The 21,909-nt window shown below is 49.5% G+C and overlaps 1 protein-coding gene across 1 annotated transcript in view; it reads right to left on the reverse strand.

Moving 5' to 3' along the window:
- SUSD5 (sushi domain containing 5) overlaps window positions 1–21,909 on the reverse strand; it is a 55,142-nt gene that overhangs the window by 17,906 nt on the left and 15,327 nt on the right. Inside the window, exon 4 of the mRNA XM_077754505.1 lies at window positions 4,571–4,759. Coding sequence (XP_077610631.1) covers window positions 4,571–4,759 — 189 coding nt within the window. The remainder of the gene's footprint in view (window positions 1–4,570; window positions 4,760–21,909) is intronic.

The raw sequence follows: 21,909 nt of genomic DNA on the forward strand, positions 1-21,909 counted from the left end.
AGTGAACGCACCCCCCCACCCACCCGCCCAGCCCCGCCGGCCCAGGTATGCACACCCCTGCAGCTTCATTCTTGCTCACCACCACAAATGTTACGTTTCAGCGAGCTCATTCAGCCAGTCCCCACCTTTTTGATGAATTTACATTGCTGCTCTCCCAAACTGACGGTTTAATCCACAATTACGTTCTCGGCCATAGTCGTAGGTGCTGTAGATGTGCCCTTCCTGGTCCCCTTTCTCAGGCTGCGGCACTCATCCCCCAGCCACTGTGAGGGCTGGCAGCTGACGGTTCACAAAGAACAGAGAGGCCCTTCTCTGGAGAACTGCCTTTGGCGGAACGAGAGCCCTGCCTGGGTGCTCACACGCGCACCACGCCACCCAGCCCAGCAGCCAATGACAGATGGACATGGAGGAACTCAGAGCTGGTCTCCTTGTTCCCGGGGGAGTGACCCTGTGGCACAGCTCGTGAGAGCAGGCAATGGGAGAGGGCTGCTGGGGTCACATCCTATCTTCCCCTCCCTCTCCTACTTCCCTGCCCCTCGATCCTTCCTACTTTCCTCCCTTGATCAATCCCACGCATCTCATCAGGCTCTACTTGTAGAGAATCTGGCCCAAGGCGTCCAGCCAACCTTCAACTGTCTATACGATGCCAACTTTGAATGGAATAGTCTTCCTCATAGCCTTGACCTCCTAGGCCTCCAGAATCTGAGATCCCAAACTCATCAGAGCCCCAGGTTGTTCTAAATCCGACCTCTCCTCTCCAGAACCCAAGACACTTGCTGGCGAAGACTAACATCTCACTCAAGGACAGACAGTCTAAGTCCGAGAATGCCCTTGGTTACTTGTTGTAACAGGGGCTAAGGTCAATAATGCAAGGAAGCGAGCAGGGAGCCAGAGTCATGCACAAAGCCCCTCCGGTCCTGTGAGTGAGGTGGCCTAAGTGCTCTCTGGGATCAGCATGAAGTTGAAAGGGAAAGAACATTCTGTGAGTCCATTCATGTCGCGGGTCCTGTTCTAAGTGATGCAGCCGCAAGGGGGTGTCCATATTTCTACATTAGCAAATGCAGGCTCAGGGAAGTCAAGTTCAGTGTCCCCTTCTCGTCCTAGCTTCTCTGGCGTCATTTACATAAACTGAAGCTTCTCCCACCTTAAAATGATAAGGCGAGCACGTGAACTAAATAGACCCTCACCGTCTCTCTGGCCCCGACCGTCTTCCACCTCTGCCCTGAGTCTCTGCCCAGTCCTCCTCTGGGGCAGCAGAGATCGGAAACTGAATTGTCTGCACCCCCCACCATCTTCCTTAGCCCGCCTCACCCCTGTACTTGCTGTGGCATGGCCCAGGGGCTTCCCGCTCCCTACATTCACACTGAGAATGCAAGGGCACCAGAACCTTCTTGTGCTGGGAAGCCGAGGCACACATCGTAGCTTTCATCTGCTTCTCTTTGCAGCCTTTCACATCGCTGCAAACACACACGTCCCTTAAAATTTTACCTGGTTTCTCCGTTTCCCCTTCTACTGCTTCGCACTCCCTTGAGGCACCTGCTTTGTAGTTCCCTTTAGTGCTGGGACAGTTTTGCCCCAGTCTGCACACACAGCACCTGGGCCCTGCCAAACAAAGGGGTGTGGAGTGGCCAATGTACCCACACCAGGCAGAGCTGCGATCCAGACCTGCCAGGGGCCAACCCCAAACCCCTGTGCGGCCCCCTGTCCCAGGATGATGTTTCTCCGATTTGAAGCACTTCTCTCGCCAAAAAATGGATGTTCACTATAAAAATAAATGTGCAAAAGGGAGGGAGATCTCAGGTGAGGATATTCTCGTAATACCCATGCTCTCTCGCGCGCACACACACACACCCCTTATAAACGACACGGCTAGTTTAAATGTTAAATCTACAGGCCAGTGAAAACTGTAAGAGTCTGTACACTCAGCCAAGTACAAAAACCAGAATTCCTGGCCCCCAGCTGAAGCTCTAACAAGTCGGCCTTGCTGTGAGAACATAAACACCACTGCAGACGCACAAAACCTGCATTTAGTTCTTGTGTCCCGGGAGCCCGGGGACACAGCCCGGCCCGGGGGGGAGGGGGGGTGCTGGTGGGCGCGGCCCCTGAGACGGTCGGGCTCGAGTGCCTCACCAGAAATGAGGCGGGCTCTGCTCTCAGGAACAGTCTCGGGTGGGGGTGGGTCTGCTTTGAGGTTGCCACATGCAACACACCAGAAGTGAGGGCCTTATGCCTCATTTTGTCCAGCAGGTGAATGATCCGAATTGGCCAGGGGCTCCTGCCTGTCAGGAAACAACGGCGAAGTTACGACGGTGAGGAAAGTGCTAGAAGATGGCTCAAACTGTGCTTCTAGCGCTTGTCCAGGTCTGTACCTTTTTGTTACTAGTCTGCAACAAGGCATGTAGATAGATCAAGAATACGTTTTTCAAAGCTTTCATAACAACAGAGGAATTTTATGTCTGTTTATCAAAAAAAAACCCCAGCGTATTTGGAATACCTTTAGTTTAGCCTTATATTAATTGGCTTTCACTATACTTTGTGCTAAAGCATCAGTCTGCCAACCCTAGAGCACAATTTTTAATGGTCCACAGAGAGTCTGAGAAGTAGTGAAATAAGTAATTTTAAACAACCTCATTCATTAAAAGATACTCCAAGAGGAAAAAGATAAGCCACAGAATGAGAGAAAATGTTTGCGACACACTTTAAGTTTCATGTGGGGCGCTTGGGTGGCTCCGTCAGTTGAGCTTCTGACTTCAGCTCAGGTCATGATCTCGCAGCTCCTGGGTTCGAGCCCCGCGACTGGCTCTGTGCTGACAGCTGAGCCTGGAGCCTGCTTCGGATTCTGTGTCTCCCTCTCTCTCTGACCCTCCCACACTCACACACTCTCTAAGAATAAATAAACATTAAAAAAAAAAACTTACAAGAAAGTTTTATGTAAGAAAGACATCCTACATTATGTAAATAATTTGAATCAATTAGAAAAACGGACAAGAAGACTTGGACAGGCATTTTACAGAGGAAATGCTAATGCCTGTTTAACACATGGTAATTCTCAACCAGAGGCATGAACGTTACAAGTATGTCACCAACAAAGCTGGCGCTAGATGGCAAACGTTAAAATGTCACAGTCCTGAAGGTCGGTGAGGCTGCTGGACAATGGGGACCCTTAGACAAGGCTAGGCCAGAGAGTAAGCTGGTCAGAACGTTCTAGAATGGGGCGCCTGGGTGGCTCAGTCGGTTGAGCGTCCGACTTCGGCTCAGGTCATGATCTCACGGTTCGTGGGTTCGAGCCCCGCGTCGGGCTCTGTGCTGACAGCTCAGAGCCTGGAGCCTGTTTCGGATTCTGTGTTTTCCTCTCTCTCTGACCCTCCCCTGCTCACGCTGTCTCTCTCTCTCTCTCAGAAATACATAAAAAACATTTTTAAATAAAGAATGTTCTAGACAACTCTGTGGCAGCATCCCCTGACACCGAGCGCACACCGACCCCCACGGACAGCAACTCCACGCTGTGGGGCAGCCTGCAAACAGCCAGCAAAGGGAAACGAGCCCAAAGCCCCCAGCACACAGGACCCACGGCGCGGCGGCGTCCACCCGTCGCTAATGGCGGCGGCGGCGACAAGCCACAGCTCAGGCCACGACGCGGACGGCTCCCGCGGACGACACAGCACCCTAGTCTCCTCGAGGTGCCCCCGTGGGATCTGCAGGACGTTCTGGGGACACGCTGTCCCCTAAGCTCATTAACACTGTGGTTCTGGAGTCCTTCCCCTCCGTGGAGCCAGCCTCCGCTTGGTACCCATCCGGGTACCCATCACGGGTTGGGGGAGGGGCTGGTGGTCAGGAAGCGGCCCCTGGAGGAGCCTTGGGGTGAGAGGAGCCTTGTGACGTCAGGGAACAATTCGGAGTCTGGCCAGAAGCCGGAAGCCCAGGCCAGGCTGTGGGCGGGGACAGCGATTTCTGCCGCAGGGAGAACCCCCAGGGGCTGGGCAGGCGGTGGGGGCAGATGCAGAAGTGTGCGACCCCCCCCCCAGGACGGGGATGATGGAGTGGGGACCCCTGGGGAGTCAGATCAGGCTTCTGGTGTTTGACGCCCACCAGGAGTCTTTAGTCTCCACGAAATACGCAGGCTCCCGCCAGCCATGGGCGGGGCCAGGCCACAGGCCGTCTGGGGATAGTCTCCCTGCGTCACCCCCACCACCCCGACGGCCCGGGACGGCTCCGCGCCGAAGGAGGAGGCCTTGCCTGCGACGCTGTGGGCCCACCCCGCTTTATAAGCCCCGTGCCCCCCAAAGTCAAAAGCTCCTGTCACAACCCTTAGCAAAGCCCTCAAGGTCCCCTCAAGGGTTAGGCCCCGTCCCGCGGTCCCTCACACGTCCCACCTTCCCGACAGCCCTTGCGGCCCCGGTTACCCATCAGGCGGCGCTTTTACCACAAGCCGCGCGTCTCGGTCCGATCTCCAGGGGGGTAAGTCAGAGTTGCCCAAGGTCAGGGGAGGTGCTGGCAGGTCCAGAACTCGGACGCCTCTTTCAAAGGAACCGTGTGGGGAAGAGCAGAGACGGGGGGCCCGGAGGCTTACCTCTCCCGCACGCCTGCACCAGGCCGTACCACTCCCCGCAGCTGTTGCACAGCAGGGTGAAGGCCGTCTCGCGGTGGCCCGTGACGTGGCCCGGGGCGCACACGTACAGCAGCTCGTCCCCCATCTCCAGGCCCGTGCGGCCCTGCAGGACGGTGTGTGGGAACGAAGGCGGGTCTCCGCACGGCTTCTCTGAGGAAAAGGAGTCAACAGTCAGCCTTCCCAAGCCCTGCGGGACTTCCGCAGCCGGGGGAGGGCAGTGAAAACCCCCAGCCCCCCAGCAACTCTCCCCTCCCCGGGGGCTGCCTGCACCCTCAAATGGGATCATGGGGCTATTCTCCCCTTCACCCCGGCACCCCCTAGGGCCTGGCCAAAATGAGGCACTGAAAACAAAACACTTGTTGGAGGCGCCTGGGTGGCTCCGTGGGTTAAGCGTCTGACTCTTGGCTTCAGCTCAGGTCATGATGTCACAGTTCACGGGGTCGAGCCCCACGGTGGCGTCTGTGTCTACAGTGTGGAGACTGCTTGGGATCCTGTCTCCCTCCCCAGTGCCCCCACTCACGTGTTCACACGTGCATTCACTCTCTCACGTGCGCGTGAGACACAGAATCCGGAGCAGGCTCCAGGCTCCGAGCTGTCAGCACAGAGCCCGACGTGGGGCTCGAACTCACACACTGCGAGACAATGACCTGAGCCGAAGTCTGACGTTTAACCGACCGAGCCACCCAGGCGCCCCAGACACCTGCTTTTAGACTTTTAGAGAAGTTTTGGGTTTACAGCAAAATGGCGTGGAAAGTACAGAGGGTTCCTGTGTGTCCCCCGGGCCCGTACAGGCAGTCTCCCCTTTTATCCACATCCCACACCACAGGGGCACATTTGTTACCAACTCTGAACCTACCCTGACTCCTCATCTTCACCAGAAGTCCATGGTTTGCATTTGGGTTCCCTCTGTGGGGGCCACGCTTGGACCCCCCCTGCCCTCAGGCTGGGCCCCAGAGTCACTTTTGGGGAGGGAGCACCCGGGTGTCCTTTTAAACCCCTGTTGTGAGTGTCCTGTGAGAATGTTTTTACTGGTACATACTTTTTACTGGAAATGAGCCTTTTAGCAACAAGTGTAGACTGGTTTGTATTAAAACCTGCAAATTGCCTGTGAAAAACCCGACTTCGACCACCAAGGGAGCCCTGAAGGTGAGTGGAGGGGGATCCAAGCTTTCCTGCTTCTACATCAGTGGGAGCCCTGGGGTCCAGCTCACGTGAGACCCTGGGATTCAGAGGTCTGTGGGGCCAGTCCCAACACGGAGTCCGGTAGTGAGGAGCGGCACTGTTAGCCGAGGGAAGAGGTTAATGGTTACAGAGCTGGGGCCTGGGCCACAGGTCAGACCCCACCCTCGAGGTGGCCTGGGCCACACCTGCTGTGGTCTGAAGCCCCTCCCTACCGGGTCCTCTCACATAGTGACTGACACAATAAATTCCCTGCGAAGTATAAAAAATATCTTAGTCTTCTCACTAAGCTTTCCAGCTTCAAATTTCCCACCATTAAGTGTGGTGTTATCTGTAGGTTTTTCGTAGATGCTCTTTATACAGTTGAAGTTCTCCTCTGTTCCCAGCTTACTAAATTTTATCTCGAATGGGTGTTGGTTTTGTCCCATGTTTTTCAGTATCTGTCAATATGATCATGTGCATTTTCCATTGTAGGCCGTCGATGTCGCAGGTTATAGTCATTGAGTTGCATGGTGTACCAGCCTTGCACACCTGAGATAAATCTCGCTTGGTTCTGGCATATGATTCTTTTTTATGTATTGTTAGATTCATATTGCCTATGTTTTGCTGAGGAGTTCTGCACTATGTTCATTAGCTGTTGGTCTGTGGTTTTACCTTTCTGTGATGACCTTGTCTCATGTTGGTATTAGGGTAATGCTGGTCTCATAGAATGTGTTAGGAAGCATTCGCTCTGCTCCTAACTTCTGGAAGAGGTTGTCTTAGTGATTGGTATAGTTTCTTCCTTAAATGTTTGGTAGAATCTTTGGTGAACTTGTCTGGGTCTGGTGCTCTCTGTTTGGCGAGGTTATTAATTATTGGTTCAATTTTTTAAAAATTTTATTTCTGAGAGAGAGAGACACACACAGAATGAGCAGGGGAGGGTCAGACAACAAGGGAGACACAGAATCCAAAGCAGGCTCCAGGCTCTGAGCTGTCAGCACAGAGCCCGATGCGGGGCTTGAACCCACAAACCGTGAGATCATGACCTGGGCCGAAGTCAGACGCTCAACCGACTGAGCCACCCAGGTACCCCTAATTGTCAGTTCAATTTCTTTCCTTACATGCAGAGCTGGAAACTAGAAGCCTATTTTTATCCCTAATGTTTTAGAGCTACTGCCACATTAGCACTATAAATTACCTCAATCTTTTGAAAAGTCACCACCATAGCACATTCTTTAATCATTATAGACATTTGATTGATTCCAACTTTCCATTGTTTTTAAATTTTTTTCAAGTTTATTTATTTATTTTGAGAGAGAGCACAAGCAGGTGAGAGGCAGAGAGAGAGAATCCCAAGCAGGCTCCACACTGTCAGCACAGAGCCCAACATGGGACTCAAACCCATGAACCCTGAGATCATGATCTGCGCAGAAACCAAGAGTTGGGCGCTTAACCTACTGAGCCACCCAGGCGTCCCTCAGGTGTTCACTGTTAAAACAATGCTACAAAATGAACAGCTCATCTGTACATTTCGGCACATATTTTATGAGGAAAAACTTCTAGAAGTGAAGTTGCCGTGTCAAAGTGATGCGATGCTTATTTTTCTTTTTCAAAGAAAGGAAATAATTTTTAATTTGAATTTCCTCTTCTAGTTTTATGTTGGAAAGGAAAGCCTTTCAGTTGAATTACCTAAGAAGCATATTGCTCAGAAGATGAAAACAGAAAATAGAACGTGTGCTTTAAGCCACCCTGATTAGCCTGTCAGCTTGTAATTTTGGTAGCACTTTCTCCAAGAGAGTCATTGCCATGCATGCCCTTTACCACAGGAGACTGAATAGAAAAATGGTGCCGTTGTACTTCAGGATGCTGGCACAGAATACTGCATTTTAACCCAAATTGCCTTGACTGTGAAGCCCAGGAGATCAAGTGTTTGCTTCGTGGATGAGGCAGGTAGGAACCGGCAGCCATCTGAAAATTACCACCAATCCAGGGGTCCCCCTAATGGAGCAGAGAGGCATCATCCTTGGGGTCACTCGGTCTGAGCAGGGCATCCTGGGAAGAATGGACCACACCTCAGTCAAGCAAGGCTGGCCCGAATTCCAGCTAACCCCTCCGGGGCTACAGCCTCCCTCGCTCCCTCCCCCATCCTCGGCTGGCTAGGACTCGTGCTGGACACCCCAATTTTCTCTCCTCTTACCAGGATCTGGTTCTGGAAACCAGAGGCTCTAGGTCAAACACTGTCAAAGGCTGGTAAATACTCTCAGTGTCACATTGTTCTGTGGGACACAACACCAACTCCTTGGAAGGAAAGTCCAGGAGCAGGAAAATCCAACTGCTCCAAGAGCCGATGAAGGGGCACTTCGGGCCACATTCCCACCCCACAGGGTTCATGGGATCTTCTCCCTCAGAGTTAATGTGCAGAATGGCACAGGCTAGAGCGTGGCTCGGGAAAACCACAAACGCTCCTGAGAGTCTGTGTCCGCCCACCGTAGATTTCATGATTGCCCACAAACGCTCGAGGCAGGAAACTCACGGCCCCTTAGGTGCTGGGATTTCAAAAGCTCAAGGACAATAGTCCCACGTGTTGACACAGCCAGGTCCACGCCAAAAACACTGCCCACACCCAGGTGCAACTTGAATTAGTTCTTTTCATTAGCCTTCCCATCTTGAACCTCACAAGGAAGCTCTGGAAAACAGCTGGCTGTATACCTGCATCCTACTCTCTTAGGGAAGCTTACATTTGGGCAGCCGTCGCTGCTGCTTCTCAGTTATTCCACAGGTAGGGACGGTGGTGTGTGGGTTTCTCAGACCCTAAAGCTGGATTTCAGCAATTTCAGCATAAAGAGCAATTTCTATTATTTTCTCTTCCAAGCAAAGAGAGTTTCATAAAAAGATTTTGTCTATAAAAGTGTATCAATAAACGACTCATTTGCCAATCACAGCTTGTGAAAACCAGTTGCCACAAGGTTTAGAACTCATATAAAACTTGATGCTTTCCTTTTGAGAAACTGTAAGCTTACAGATCCTCATTATTACTTTGCAAAACTAAAACGTAGGGATTCTGACACATATGCTTGGCCTTTCCCCTTCCTTCTGGTGTTTCTAAGCTAGGTGAAGAAGGTGTTTTCTGTGCCCACCTATCCAGTTCCCCCCCACCCTACTCACCCCACCCACCACCAGCGCTGCCCTCCCCATTCTGTCCAATTTTGTTCTTAGTCCCCAAGCTCTCCACATCAGCGCTCTTCAAACTTGAACATGATCAGAATCACCTGAAGGCTTGTAGTGCACACGTGTGCACAAACTCTCTCTTTCTCTCTCTCTCTCTCTCACACACACACACACACATACACACACTGTTGTGTTTTTGAGTTTCTAACTCAGTAGTAGGTCATGGTTAGGACCCAAAAATCTGCATTTATATCAGGTCCCCAAGTAATGTTAATACTATTTGGTCCAGGGACCATTCTTGGAGAACTACTGTTCTAGATAAAAACCTACCCCCCAAAACAGACTAAACTTATATGTGGTGATGGGAATCAGAACAGAGATGACATTGGCTCTGCTGGAATGATGGGCAGAGGATTTCTGGAAAGGGCTCCAGGGAACTTTCTGGGGTCAAGCAAGTATTCTGTATGTCACCTGGGTGTTGATTACACAGGTGTATACATTTGTCAAAGCTCATCAAACTTAAGATATGTGCATTTTGCTGATATAAATTACACTCCCACGAAGTAAGTTAATTTAAAAAATACCTCCCCTCCAGAAAGGCTGTAATTTATTCAGCATGAAGTATAAATGGGTGAAAATTACTCACAACGCCTCCCAAGGGAAACTGCATTTGACAAGGATCCGTGCCTTTTAAGGGAGTGGTTTCCAACTTGCAGATTTTCTACCCTGGAAGTATTTCAGTATTTGCAAGGCGTGGGCACGCCCATACGTGGTTAAATTCTGTGTCAGTCAATAAATTTAAATCAATCACTGTCGCAGGAATCTCTACGATACCAGTTCCTGAGATTCCCCTCCTAAAAATAATTTTCAAAAGTTCTAGAATGAAATGATATAATGTCTGGCATTTATTTTAAAATATCTCAATGGGAGAAAAAATACCTTAATGGGAGAAAAACACTGGAGAAAATGGATGAAATCAAGTTGGCAAAATATTGCCTACTGAAGCCGGGTGATGTGTGTTTGAGTTTCCATGATAAAAAATTTAAAAATTATCCATTTGGGTATTTCTTATACAAGCCAGACAACTTGGAAAACTCACAGGGAAAAAATACCACAGGAAAAATAAGAATTCTCCTTGAATTTCACCAGTGGTAACCACCATTAACAAGGATTTATTTTGTTTTGCACACACACGCGCACACACACCCTATCTTACCATACTGTGATAGAACTGTTTTGTAGCTTATTAACAGTATATTGCGATATTTTCTCTATCAACAATACTTGTATTATTGGAATTTACTTGTAAATGACTATATATCAATCCATTTGTATGGATTTACCACAGAGGACTCCCCTATTGTTAGACATTAACTTTGTTTCCAATTTTCCCTACTAAGTAACGAATATCTTTGCAACATACTTTTGTACTTATCCAAGCTCATTTCCTGAGAATAAAATGCTCAAAGTAAAATTGACAAATGAAAGGATATATGAAGTTTTTGAAAGGGCATACATATTTGTTTAATGTTTTTATTTCTGAGAGAGAGAGAGAGAGAGAGAGAGAAAGAGAGAGAGAAAGGAACAGCATGAGCAGGGGAGGGTCAGAGAGAGAGGGAGACACAGAATCTGAAACAGGCTCCAGGCTCTGGACTGGCTGTTAAACAGATTTCAGGCTCTGGGCTGGCTGTCAGCACACAGCCCGACGTGGGGCTTGAACCCACGAACCGTGAGATCATGACCTGAGCCGAAGTTGAATGTTCAACCGACTGAGCCCCCCCAGATGACCCTGAATATGAGTATTTTAAACATCCACACCCCTTAGTGGTGTATAATCTTGCCTGTCTGTCCTCAGCACACTGGGGACAACCTTTTCATAAACTCTGATAATTTCATGAACCAAAAAAGTGATTTCTTATACAAACATGCACATGTTTAAATTGGTAAAAAGAGTGGACTATTTATTCACCAACTGTATTTATTAAAAGTATTTCTCTATTGCGGTCTTTACCTTCCCTATCTATAAGATATCTCCTTATATCAGAATGGCAATGCATGGTCTTACCTTTCCAGATTCTTAACTATCAAATACTCCACCCATCCTTCTCCGGCTGATCTGAAGTCTCACCATCCACTATGTACTAATATACTCCCACTATCTACTAACAAGTACTTATGCACATTGGGTTGTTTGGGTACTTCCGGCCTTTTGCGTTGCAGGATTTACCTACTGTGTCTCTCTACGGTGCCGGATGATTTTGTTTACTATTGCTTTAAAATGTATTTTGATATCGGAGTCTTTCTCATGATTTGAGGAATTAAGTTAGTGAGAATGAAGCATAAAATATGGGGAGGTAGGCAGGCCTGAATTTACAGCAGGCCTTTGTAAGCCAGGTAGGAAGTCTGGAATTTGTCTGTGGGAGAAGGGGGGGGAGGCAGTGAAAGAGTTGAAGGCAGGGAAGAACATGATCCCTGTGGCACTTTGGAAGGAGCACTGTTGCCGTGTAGAGCACAGACTAGAAAAAGATCTGAAAACTGAGGGAGCAGTTAGGAGGCCACTCGAGATGTCCAAGGAAGCGGGACAGGAGCTGATGTGAGGTGCAGAGGGCAAGAGCCAGATGAATGTGGGAGAATCTGAGAAGGGAGGTTTTTGTAGAACTTATAATAGAAAAGTTTTGTGGGAGTAAAGGAGAGGGTGGGCAAGTGAGAGGTAAGGAGGTTAAAGGACACAAGCACAGTGCAGGATTGGTGGAGTCTGAGGTTCTAAAGGAAGCATCTAGAAGTACCTGCGTGTATGGAATCTGAGGCTTGGCGGAGAGATCTAGGCTTGAGAAAATGACTTGGGATGAATGAGCACTTAGATGAAAATTGAAGCCGTTGCAGTGCTGCGCTGGGGCAGATGAGGGCCCAGGTGAGAGCCCCAGCGGGTGAGCAGAGAATGAAGAGTTCATAACGGTCACCACTGCAGCCAGACAGATACAAAGGAAACCCAAAGGAAGTCAAAGGAAAACGTGTTTCAAAGACGAAGGCGTGACCAAGTACTTAAGGCTGCAGAAACAGCGAGCAAAATGCACTACTGTCATCCACAGGGAAGCCGCCAGTAACCCTGGTGAGAGCACTTCCACTCACGTTACCGGACAGAAGCCAGGAAGCAGTGGACAGGGGAGTGAAGGAACGATCGGAGGCGAGATCATGGAGACCATGAACGTAGAGGAGTTTAGGGCCATGAAGGGGAGGAGGGAGAAGGATGGCAGCGAAAGGTGTGGTTCAATGAGCATATGAATTATTTTCTAAGCAGTTTCATTTGCTCTGACTCCTTACAGTAATTCCCTCTCTTTTGAAATGTTGACACTTTTCCCTTGTCTTATAATTCTTCTCTGCTTGCTTGCTGATTCCAACTGATCAGTGGCATGCTGGTAAATACTAACCGTAGGCTCTTGGTTGGGGGTGGGGGTGGGGATGGAGGGGGAGGGATCTTTGTGTAGATGGTAGACCCTGTCTAATGCAGTATAGACAAGGTCTTAATGCAATTTCCGACACAGTTCCCAATAAACTATGGCTATAAAAGGAGCCTGAAGTACTTAAAGATGGGCAGGGAGATATATGTATGAGGATGTTCAATCATGGTATTATTTATTATAATGAAAACCATACAACTACCAAAATGAGAACAGGAGACTATCTAATTTATGGCACATTCATAATAGCTGGTTGTAATAGCCGTTAAAAAACCATCCTTTGGAGCATATTCAGTGGCATGGGAAGATGTACCTTATGGAGTGAAAAAGACAGAATGCAAAAGTATATCTTGTCTATAGAATCCCAATTTGGTGAAGTAAATACAAATGCAGGTAAAAAGGTCTGTCTGATGCTGAAGTAATTCTCTCAGGGCAGACTGGTCATGAATGATTTTCACTTTCTTTAGACTTTCTATTGCAGTGACCACCTATTCGTGTTTATAATTAAAAACAGATTAAAAATGTGGAGCTAGGGGAGCCTGGGTGGCTCAGTTGGTTGAGCGTCCGACTTTGGCTCAGGTCATGATCTCACGGTTCTTGGGTTCGAGCCCCATGTCGGGCTCTGTGCTGACAGCTAGCTAGGAGCCTGGAGCCTGTTTCAGATTCTGTGTCTCCCTCGCTCTCTGACCTTCCCCTGCTCATGAAGTCTCTCTCTCGCTCTCTCTCTCAGAAATAAATAAAAGATTAAAAAATTTTTTAAAATGTGGAGCTAATGATACCTGTCATATAGTTTTTACCAGAATCAAATGACCTGATGCCTTGCCCAGTGCCCACTACGTGCCTGCAACTTAACAGAGACATAAATAAAAACAAGTTCCATTTCCTAGGCAAACAGAGACTCATGGTCTTTGGAATCATTCTTCAAGTAATGATGGTGATTGAATGCCCAATGCCCTCAAAGACAGCCAAGCACACAATGGCTGAATGGGAATTGAGGGCCATCTGCGGCCATGAAGAAGAACAAAACAAAATGGTCCATAAGGAGATCAGATCAGACATGGCCCCACGTTTCCCACTGCTGATTTGGCAACAATGGTCAGTGACAGAGGCTTCGTTCAAAGTAAGACAAAGCCAGCCGAGTTGAGAACACAGAGGGCCTGCTGATAGATGCAATTTTGTGGGGTCAAGGCTTTGGCAGGTGAGAGCAGCCGATACCTGGTTTAAGTTCCAGTGGTGACACGAGACGATCTGTTGGAACTGTCCCCTGACCCAAGGGCACGGGCTGCCTTTCTGGGTCTGTCAGGGTATCTGGGCTCCAGCGACAATGAGCCTCTGTGATGAGCAGGGTAAAGCCCAGATCTGCGCAGAGCTATTCTGCCATCCACACATGCTCCCCTTTTGGTAAAGAGAGTTCTCGGGGTGGCGGTGGGGGGGGGTTCTTCTAATTCAAGCCTGTACTGATAACAGTTACGGTGACCATATCATTTCTCACCCATATTGGGACTCTTTGAAAAATGGGAGGGAGCCATTTTTAATAATAATTATGGTGAAACAGTGAGCATACACATGAACTTGCAGGCAAACTGCAAGGCCGGGCTGCTGTGAGCACCACCCCTATCAGCTGGAACAGCAAGAACAGAGTACCCAGGAAGGTGAGCGGTTCGGTTCAAGGGGAAAGAGAAGAACGCCTCAGAACAAAATCCTTTAGTGTCTGGCTTTGACTCCTCGCTCCACTGCCTATGAGCTGTTTGACTTTGGGCAAGTTACTTAACCTTGCTGTGCTTCAGTTTCCTCATCTGTGAGATAAGAATAAAAACGGGAACTTTCTGTGGGGTTGTTGTGAGGGTTAAATAAGTGAACACAGGTAACCCAGTGGGTGCTGCAGCAGGTATCAGCTCTTCATTATTTATCTATTTATTCTGAGAGAGAGAGACAGAGACAGAGAGATAGAGAGACACTATGCACATGTGCAAGCATCAGTTGGGGAGGAGCTGAGAGGGAGAGGGAGAGAATCCCAAGCAGGCTCTGCACTATCAGACGCAGGTCTCAAACTCCCGAATCACGAGATCATGACCGGAGCCGAAATCAAGAGTCGGATGCTTCACGGACTGAGCCACCCAGGCGCCCCTGTGTTAGCTCTTAACATTCTCTTCCTGAAGACAACACTGTGAAGGCCATGCCAAGTGCACATGAGAGTGGCAGACCAGGGGCAGCAGAAGCACCGGAGACGAGTGCGTCAGGCTGGCCTGCCCTTGGGACCCACCCCACAGAGCTTGGATGAGCAGGGACAGGAACGGGCTTGGGTGACAGCTCCCATCTGCATCTTCCAGGAGCTGTGTGACCAAAGGCAATGCCCCAAACGTCTCTGTTCTTCAGTTTCATCGTCTGAACTAAAACGAATGACAATACTCTCCCCATGGTATTGCTTTGAGAATTAAATGAGATAGTACATGTGAGAGAGCTCTGGAAATAAAGAACTTTGGAATTTGTAAAGGTGAGCAGTGTTTATTATTTCTGGTCCTCCTTTTTCTTTTATTATTGTTTATATGAATAAAATGAATGAAATTCACCGATTTTAAGTGTACAGCCAAATAAATTTTTTTAAATGCATACAATTGTGTAACCACCACCAAAATTGAGTACAGAACAGCTATCCTAAACTATTTCCTCCTTGCTCTTGGCCTCGGATGCCCTCCCAAACCCCAGCCCAAGCAACCACTGGTCTACTTTCTGTCACTGGTAGTTTCGCCTGTTTTGGAATTTCATTCAAATGGAAAAATATGTATAATATAGGATGTAACCTTTACGTTTGGCTTTTTTGTTTAGCATCATGTTATTTAACCATGTTTTACATGTACTAATATTTCATTCTCTTTAGTGCCCAATAATCACCCATGATATGGGTTTACCATAAGTGTTTGGTCTATTCACCGGTTGATGGATATGTGGGTGGCTTCCAGGTTTTGGCTTTCATGATAAAATTGCTATGAACATTTTACATACCCTTTTTTGGTGTGGTCATACGTTTCTCTTGGGTCAATATCTAGGCATGGAATTGCTTGGTTGCATGGTATATGCATATTAAATTTTGCCGAGTGATTTTGAAAGAAATTATGGGTTCCCTTATTGGAAACAGTGTGACATCAAAGCGAAGACGCCATACCACATCATCCTGTATTGCTAGTTTGTGTGCAGCTAGGCACTCATCAGTCGCTGCTTGTATCTGTGGCACTGGGCTAAGTGATTGGCATGCATTGTCCTATTCTGTCCCTTTGACAGCTCTATGTCATGGATTCTAATATTATTATTCCCAATATATTCTTTCCAAGGCAGGTAAGTGATAGGGGCAAATGTGAGCCCAGGGATTCTGGGTACAGAGCCCATGCATCTAATCACTGTGTACTACTGTGTTTGAGGGCTTTTTTTCCTCTAAACACAATGTGGTTTAGCTCCAATTAACTTTCTTGTCATAAACAGAGGGCTCAGGTACTTTGTATGGTTCCTGATCGCTTCAGGGACTGAACATTAGCAGTCAAAATGATCAGAAAAGTTTTCAAAAATCAGTTTCCAGCGGAAAGCTTGGCAACAATTTTCTATTTCCCTTTAAATGCAGTCCAATGCTCTCACCCCTGCACAGCTAGCTCTTTTCCCCACCTCTCCAACCCTACCTTGGGCCACTCTCCCTGTCACTTGAACAATGTATGCACACTGGTCCTCAAACACACTAAGCTGTACAGAGTATAGTTATTTAAGACATAAATCAGGTCATGCTATACGTATTCTGAAACCTGCATAATATGTCTTGGAAGATTTTCTATGTCCTAGCTCTCCATTCTATTTGCTCTTTCTTCCTTCCTCTCTTCTCCCTCATCTACTTTTTGCCTTCCTTTTTCCTCTCTCTTGTGATCATGGTAAAAAATTTACTCAGTACAGTAGTATTAAAAGTAGAAGGTGAGTGGTGGCTGGGTGGCTCAGTCGGTCAAACATGACTCATCTGATCTCGGCTCAGGTCATGATCTTACGGTTCGTGAGATCGAGCCCCATGTGCGGACTCTGCATTGACAGCACAGAGCCTGCTTGGGTCTCTCTCCCTCTCTCTCTGCCTCTCCCCTGCTCATGTGCAGGCCCTCTTCCTCTCTCAAATACATAAGCACATAAGCTTTAAAAAAAAAAAGTAGAAAGTGAAAACACGCCTTCCCCTAGGTCAGCGCTTTCCGCTGCCCAGAGGTGACCCATAGTTTGGGTATAGAAGGTAGTTCTGACCCCCCCGACAGCCTGCACGGCCTCCAGCCACCCACCTCGTCCTTGTCACAGCTGCACCAAACCAGTCCCTCCTGGGTCTAAAGTCCTAGATGAGTGTTGCTTCTTCCATTAAACTGTTATCTGGAGGGGCACCTGGCTGGCTCTGTCTTGGTGAAGGGTGCGACTCTTGATCTTGGGATTGTAAGTTCGAGCCCCACAGTGGGTATAGAGATTACTTTAAAAAATCTTTAAAAAAATTTTTTTTTACCTGGAAGTCTTGGCCTCCATGTACAGAGAGGAACGCTCACATGTGCTTTACTGAAGGGAAGTGTTAAGAGGAAGAGTCTGAACATCTGTGGTAAATTGGTGAGTTGTCCACGAGTCATGCTAGGGAAGCGAGCTGTGTGGATCTGAGTCCCCCCACCCCCACCCCCTCTCTGGGAGGACAGGCCTTCAACTGAGCTTACTATTGAGTAAACTGAGGCAGAGCAGGCCTTGATGGATAAAGGGAGGTGCCCAGGAGAGAGGAAGAAGGAAGTAGCTCTGCAGCTGAACTGCATTGCATCAGAAACCCTGATGGCTTTGATCACGGGCTCCCAAGGAGGGAACGTGTTGGAGCGAGAACTCTCTATCGCAGCCTAAGGGACTCCGGCCGCACTGAGGGGAGGCCCAGGCCCACCTCCCCTGACTCCTTCACGGAGCCTTCTGCACTCCCCCTCTGGCACACAGGATCCTCCCCACACCCCAAAGTTTCTCTCAGCCCCTCTGCACCAACAAAAGATGAGACATAAAGGGCAGGAAATCCATGTTATTGGTCCTTGTTGAGCATAAACAGAAGAACAGCTGGAAATTGCAGGCCTCAAGCAAACACTGGTCAGGGCCCCGGTTCTGGAAGGAAGGGCTCCCACACTGCTCTGCAATGCCATGCTGGCTGCCCCGGGCAGCAGCTGCCCCCTTGGGGGTCAAGGAAGCCCCCATGTGCTGTGTCACAGAACAGAAAACCTGGCCTCAGAGTAAGAGAAACCCCCATTCCCATCCCTGAAGGACCTGTTTCATACAGGCTCAGAGCGTTTTGGAGATGCATCGTAAACCTTCGGGATGATATCCTGAAAATGTCTGTGTGGCCTTTGCCGAAACTGGAGTGCGTCTCGCTCCAGGGTCTCGTTCTCCAGAACCCTGAGCCCTATGGAGACACTTTCTAGGAAAGCTACCGACAGACGGGCACTGAGTGACTCTTACTGGCCCAGAGGCTTCTGTGGAACAGGATGGAGTGAAGTACTTCCAAGTCTCGGGAAGCCAGGTGCCCCGGGAGCTCAGCTCTGGGAGCTCCTGCATGTGTCTGCGAGGCCGGACTCTGGGCTCCTCCTCACAGTTACCGCGTACCAGAAAGCCAAGCACAGGCTCCCTAAATGCGCCAACGGGTGCAGAGCGCAGCCCCCGGCTCTCGTGAGTAGCAGAGAGGTGGAGAAGTCTGTCCAGATTGCTGGTCCCTAGAGCCCCAGGTCACAGTTATCTGCCCCAGGGGCTAAGGACACACTGGCACCACGTCTCCGGCTGCCCAGACATCCCAGCATTCCTGGGAACTGGCTGTTTGTGTGTCAGGACTGATCTGGCCCAAGGTTTTGGAATGGAGACCTCAGTCCTGGGAAAGCAAGACCTGATGCTGGCCAGGCCTGAGGACAGGAGTAGCAGAAGAGGGGGCATCACTGCCTCCTGCCGTGGGGATAATTTGGGCTGCCTTCCGCAGCCACCTCACATTGTCCAGCAGCTACTCGGGCCCCCAGGGATGTTCTGAACCCAGTTCACTCCTTGAAGCATTAGTACTGTGGCTCTCCCAGAGCTGCTCGCCCTGGACCACTCGGAACTATGTTTGCAGCCCCTGCTCCCCTGTTCGGTCTTCAACGTCATCTCTTTCTTCCCTAACCATTATCCCCAGGCAAACAAGCCCCTTGCAATTCCACCTCAGGCACCTCCAATTACCCTCCTCCATTGTGTCATGGAAACAACATTCACTTCTTATCTTCATGCACCGTCAATTCCCTGAGGGTGGGGATGAGTTCTCTCTCTCTCTCTCTCTCTTCCTCAATCTATCTGAAGCACCCACAAGTCAGGCCCTGGACTTGGTATTACCGGACAAATAAATAAACGAATGGCCAATACCAGGTCAATGGTAATAAGCTCAGAGTTTTCCCCACTTCTTCGGGAGAACCTGAACTAAACCAGTTCTATCAGCTGTTCAAAAACAATTCAATTAATTGACTCCAGTGTCCTCAAAGCCAGGGGAGGATCTCCCCAGAGCCAATCCTGAGGCCCAGGGCCTCCTCCAGGCAGACTGGAGAACCGGCTACTCTCAAAAATTCCTCATTGCTCTTAAAGAGGTGAGCATCTAGCTCCCTGCTTGATGACATAAAGGAAAGGAAGAATTCCTTCTCTGTTTTTAGGGGAAATACAGGCAACAGCCCAGGATGCAGGGGAAGAGGTGCACAGTGCTGAGCAGGTAAGGCGGCTGGTAGGGAAGACAGCCAGGCCAGGGGGCAAACAGAGCATAGCCTACGTGGCCCCACAAATGGGCCGCCAAGAGAAGCAGAGCCAGAGAACCCATGTTGAGGCCGCTTATTTCATTGGCATCCAGCTGGTTAAAAATAACTTCACTTATTAGTTTAAGTGAGATCACCAGAGGGCTGGAAATTCACTGTCAGTGAGACAAAATTACTGGAAGGGAAATAAGAAAAGTCTACATTCGTGATGAGCTTTATTTCAAAGAAGAAACCCAGGAAGGAGGCTGCCTGGATATTCCACAGGCTCTGTTTTCCCCCCGCATGCCTCATGAGGCCCACGTCGGCCATTTTTGGAGCGAACACGCTTCATTCTTCCTGTCTTGCCAAAGAGAAGCGGCAGCACAGAGTTAAGTGCCAGGAAGCATCAGCAGGAAAAAGGCAACCGTAGGGGATGGCACTGCCCTGGTGCGTGTGCTGGACCACACTCACCGACACGGCCACGTCTGCCTCACGGAACCTCGGCTCCCCTCGGCTTCTCTGAGGCGTTACACCTTCAGCACCCAGATTCCGCCTGTTCACCGCACTGTCAACAGAGGCTCCACTGAGGAAAAGTCACGGCTCCACTGAGTAGGGCAGGACTATGTGGAAGTGGTTTAAAGGCTCTTTCTTTCTTAAAAAAATTTTTTTACATTTATTTATATTTGAGAGACAGAATAAGACAGAGTGTGAGCCAGGGAGGGGCAGAGGGAGAGAGAGACACACAGAGTCTGAAGCAGGCTCCAGGCTCTGAGCTGTCAGCACAGAGCCCGACGCGGGGCTCGGACCCATGAACTGCCAAGATCATGACCTGAGCCGAAGTCGGACGTTCAACCGACTGAGCCCCCCAGGCGCCCCTCAAGCTATGCATTTCTGGCAGGAATGGCACTGAATTGAAGTTGGGTTCCTCCGAGCACAGTATATCAGAAAGCATGTGACATTGGTCTGGCCAACACTCAGTAACCCGGGAGTGGCTAGCACGGCTTTGAGCTTGCTGCCCTATAGGATATGAATGGATGTTTCCAGCCTCTGGCTTCCTGCACCACAACTGTGGGCAAAGGGGTACACACTTGTGTCTGAAGGCCTGTGAGGCGGGAGCCCAGGTTGTCCTGTTGGATGATGATGAACACAGGGCTCAGTGGCCCCCCAGAGCCCTAGCCGACAGCCACCACCTCCCAGAAGCAAGGCCACCTAACTAGCAGCCGACTGCAGACTCATGAATGAGCCCAGCCAAAAAGCTGGTCCAAAACAATGGTGAACTCAATACATAGTTGTTTGGAACCACTACTTTGGGGGGTGTTACCTTACGAAGCGAAAACTAACTGATACCCTCTGTTCATCCAGGAATGAAAAGACTCAGAAGCCCCACATATTCACTGAGGTCACTGAAGGAAGAAAGCCACACTTTTTCTTCTGGCTCTGTGCTTCCTGACCCTCTCAGGGATCTGAGCTTTTGCCTATGTTTGGGATTCAAAGGATCATTTTAATTTACTTAGTGGTTTTGCAAAACAAACCATGAGTATTGTTCTCCCCAAGCCCTGAAGAGCAAGACCACATGATTCAGTAGCTCGAAGGGGCAGTTATCAGAAGATTCTCCCCCACACTTTCCAGAGCAATGAGCAACTGAAGAAACCCTTCTGGAGGAAGAGCCCATAGGAGCCGAGAAACCAGTCGCTGATAAGCATCTAATGGGCACCTGCCAGGGCCTTGGGGGTTCACCTGGTTCTATGGCTTCCCAGCTCCTCTGACCCCTTCCTCGGAGATTAGGATTTGGTGCCTTTAGGATGCAGCCTGAGGGGCTGTATTTCTAACAGGTTCCTTTGTTATCTCCCACCATCAGAGAGGTTTGGGACACTCTGCATTAGGAAACTAGCTCTCAAGCTGGACTATGTGTTAAAATTGCTGAAGAGCTTTAAAAAAAACCCTAATCCCCAGAACATTTATATCTGAATGTCTAGGTCGGGCACCCAGGAATCAGTATTTCTCAAAATTTCCCACATGGGACCGATGTGCAGCCAAGCAGCTGAGGGTAAGCCGCTGCCTTTTTCGCCATTTGCGTGTACTTCCCCTATCGGCGTGGGTTTCTGATAATGAAGGTATACTGATTTCAGGTATACCTGAATGCTGCCCTCAAGACCCCTCTGTGGTTTTCTCCTCTCCCTTCAGCTGATTTACCAGAGGGAAGCAGACTTTTCCGTCCTAGGAGCAGTTTCCTAAATCCCGTAGATTTCCTTTTGGGGGGAAAATGACTCCCCCCCCTTTTTAGTGTGCTGGGCACCACGAAGAGAGACTGAAAGGCAAACTGTATCAGCAACCGTAGCAGATGCTGCCAGGGGTCTGCCCCGTATCACCTAGATACCTGCACCACTTCCATGCACGCAGTCCTGGTGGGCGCCTCTGCATCGTTGCTGGAGGGTGGCACTCGAGCTATGGAGTCCTTTGCCAGCACACGCCATACACCAGAAGAGCCTGGGGATTTGCATCTCCCTGAAGCAGCCCTGAACCGCTGACGGGTGTGGTGGTATAAATACCCCTGCCTTCTCACCCCTGGTCGAAGAAACTGGTGATCTACACTGGCTCCCGAGAGCCTCTGCAGGACTGAGCCGAGGTTACGCCACTGTGGACTTGGCTGAGTGTTGCATGCACCCTGCTTGGTCTACTTCCTTTCCCTGCCCACTGCCCACTGCCCCGCTGCCCCGCTGCCCCGCTGCCCCGCTGCCCCCGCTGCCCCTCTGTCCCG

The sequence above is a fragment of the Crocuta crocuta genome, unplaced genomic scaffold (assembly GCF_008692635.1).
Source record: "Crocuta crocuta isolate KB4526 unplaced genomic scaffold, BGI_CrCroc_1.0 scaffold70, whole genome shotgun sequence".
Classification (NCBI taxonomy): Eukaryota; Metazoa; Chordata; class Mammalia; order Carnivora; family Hyaenidae; genus Crocuta; species Crocuta crocuta.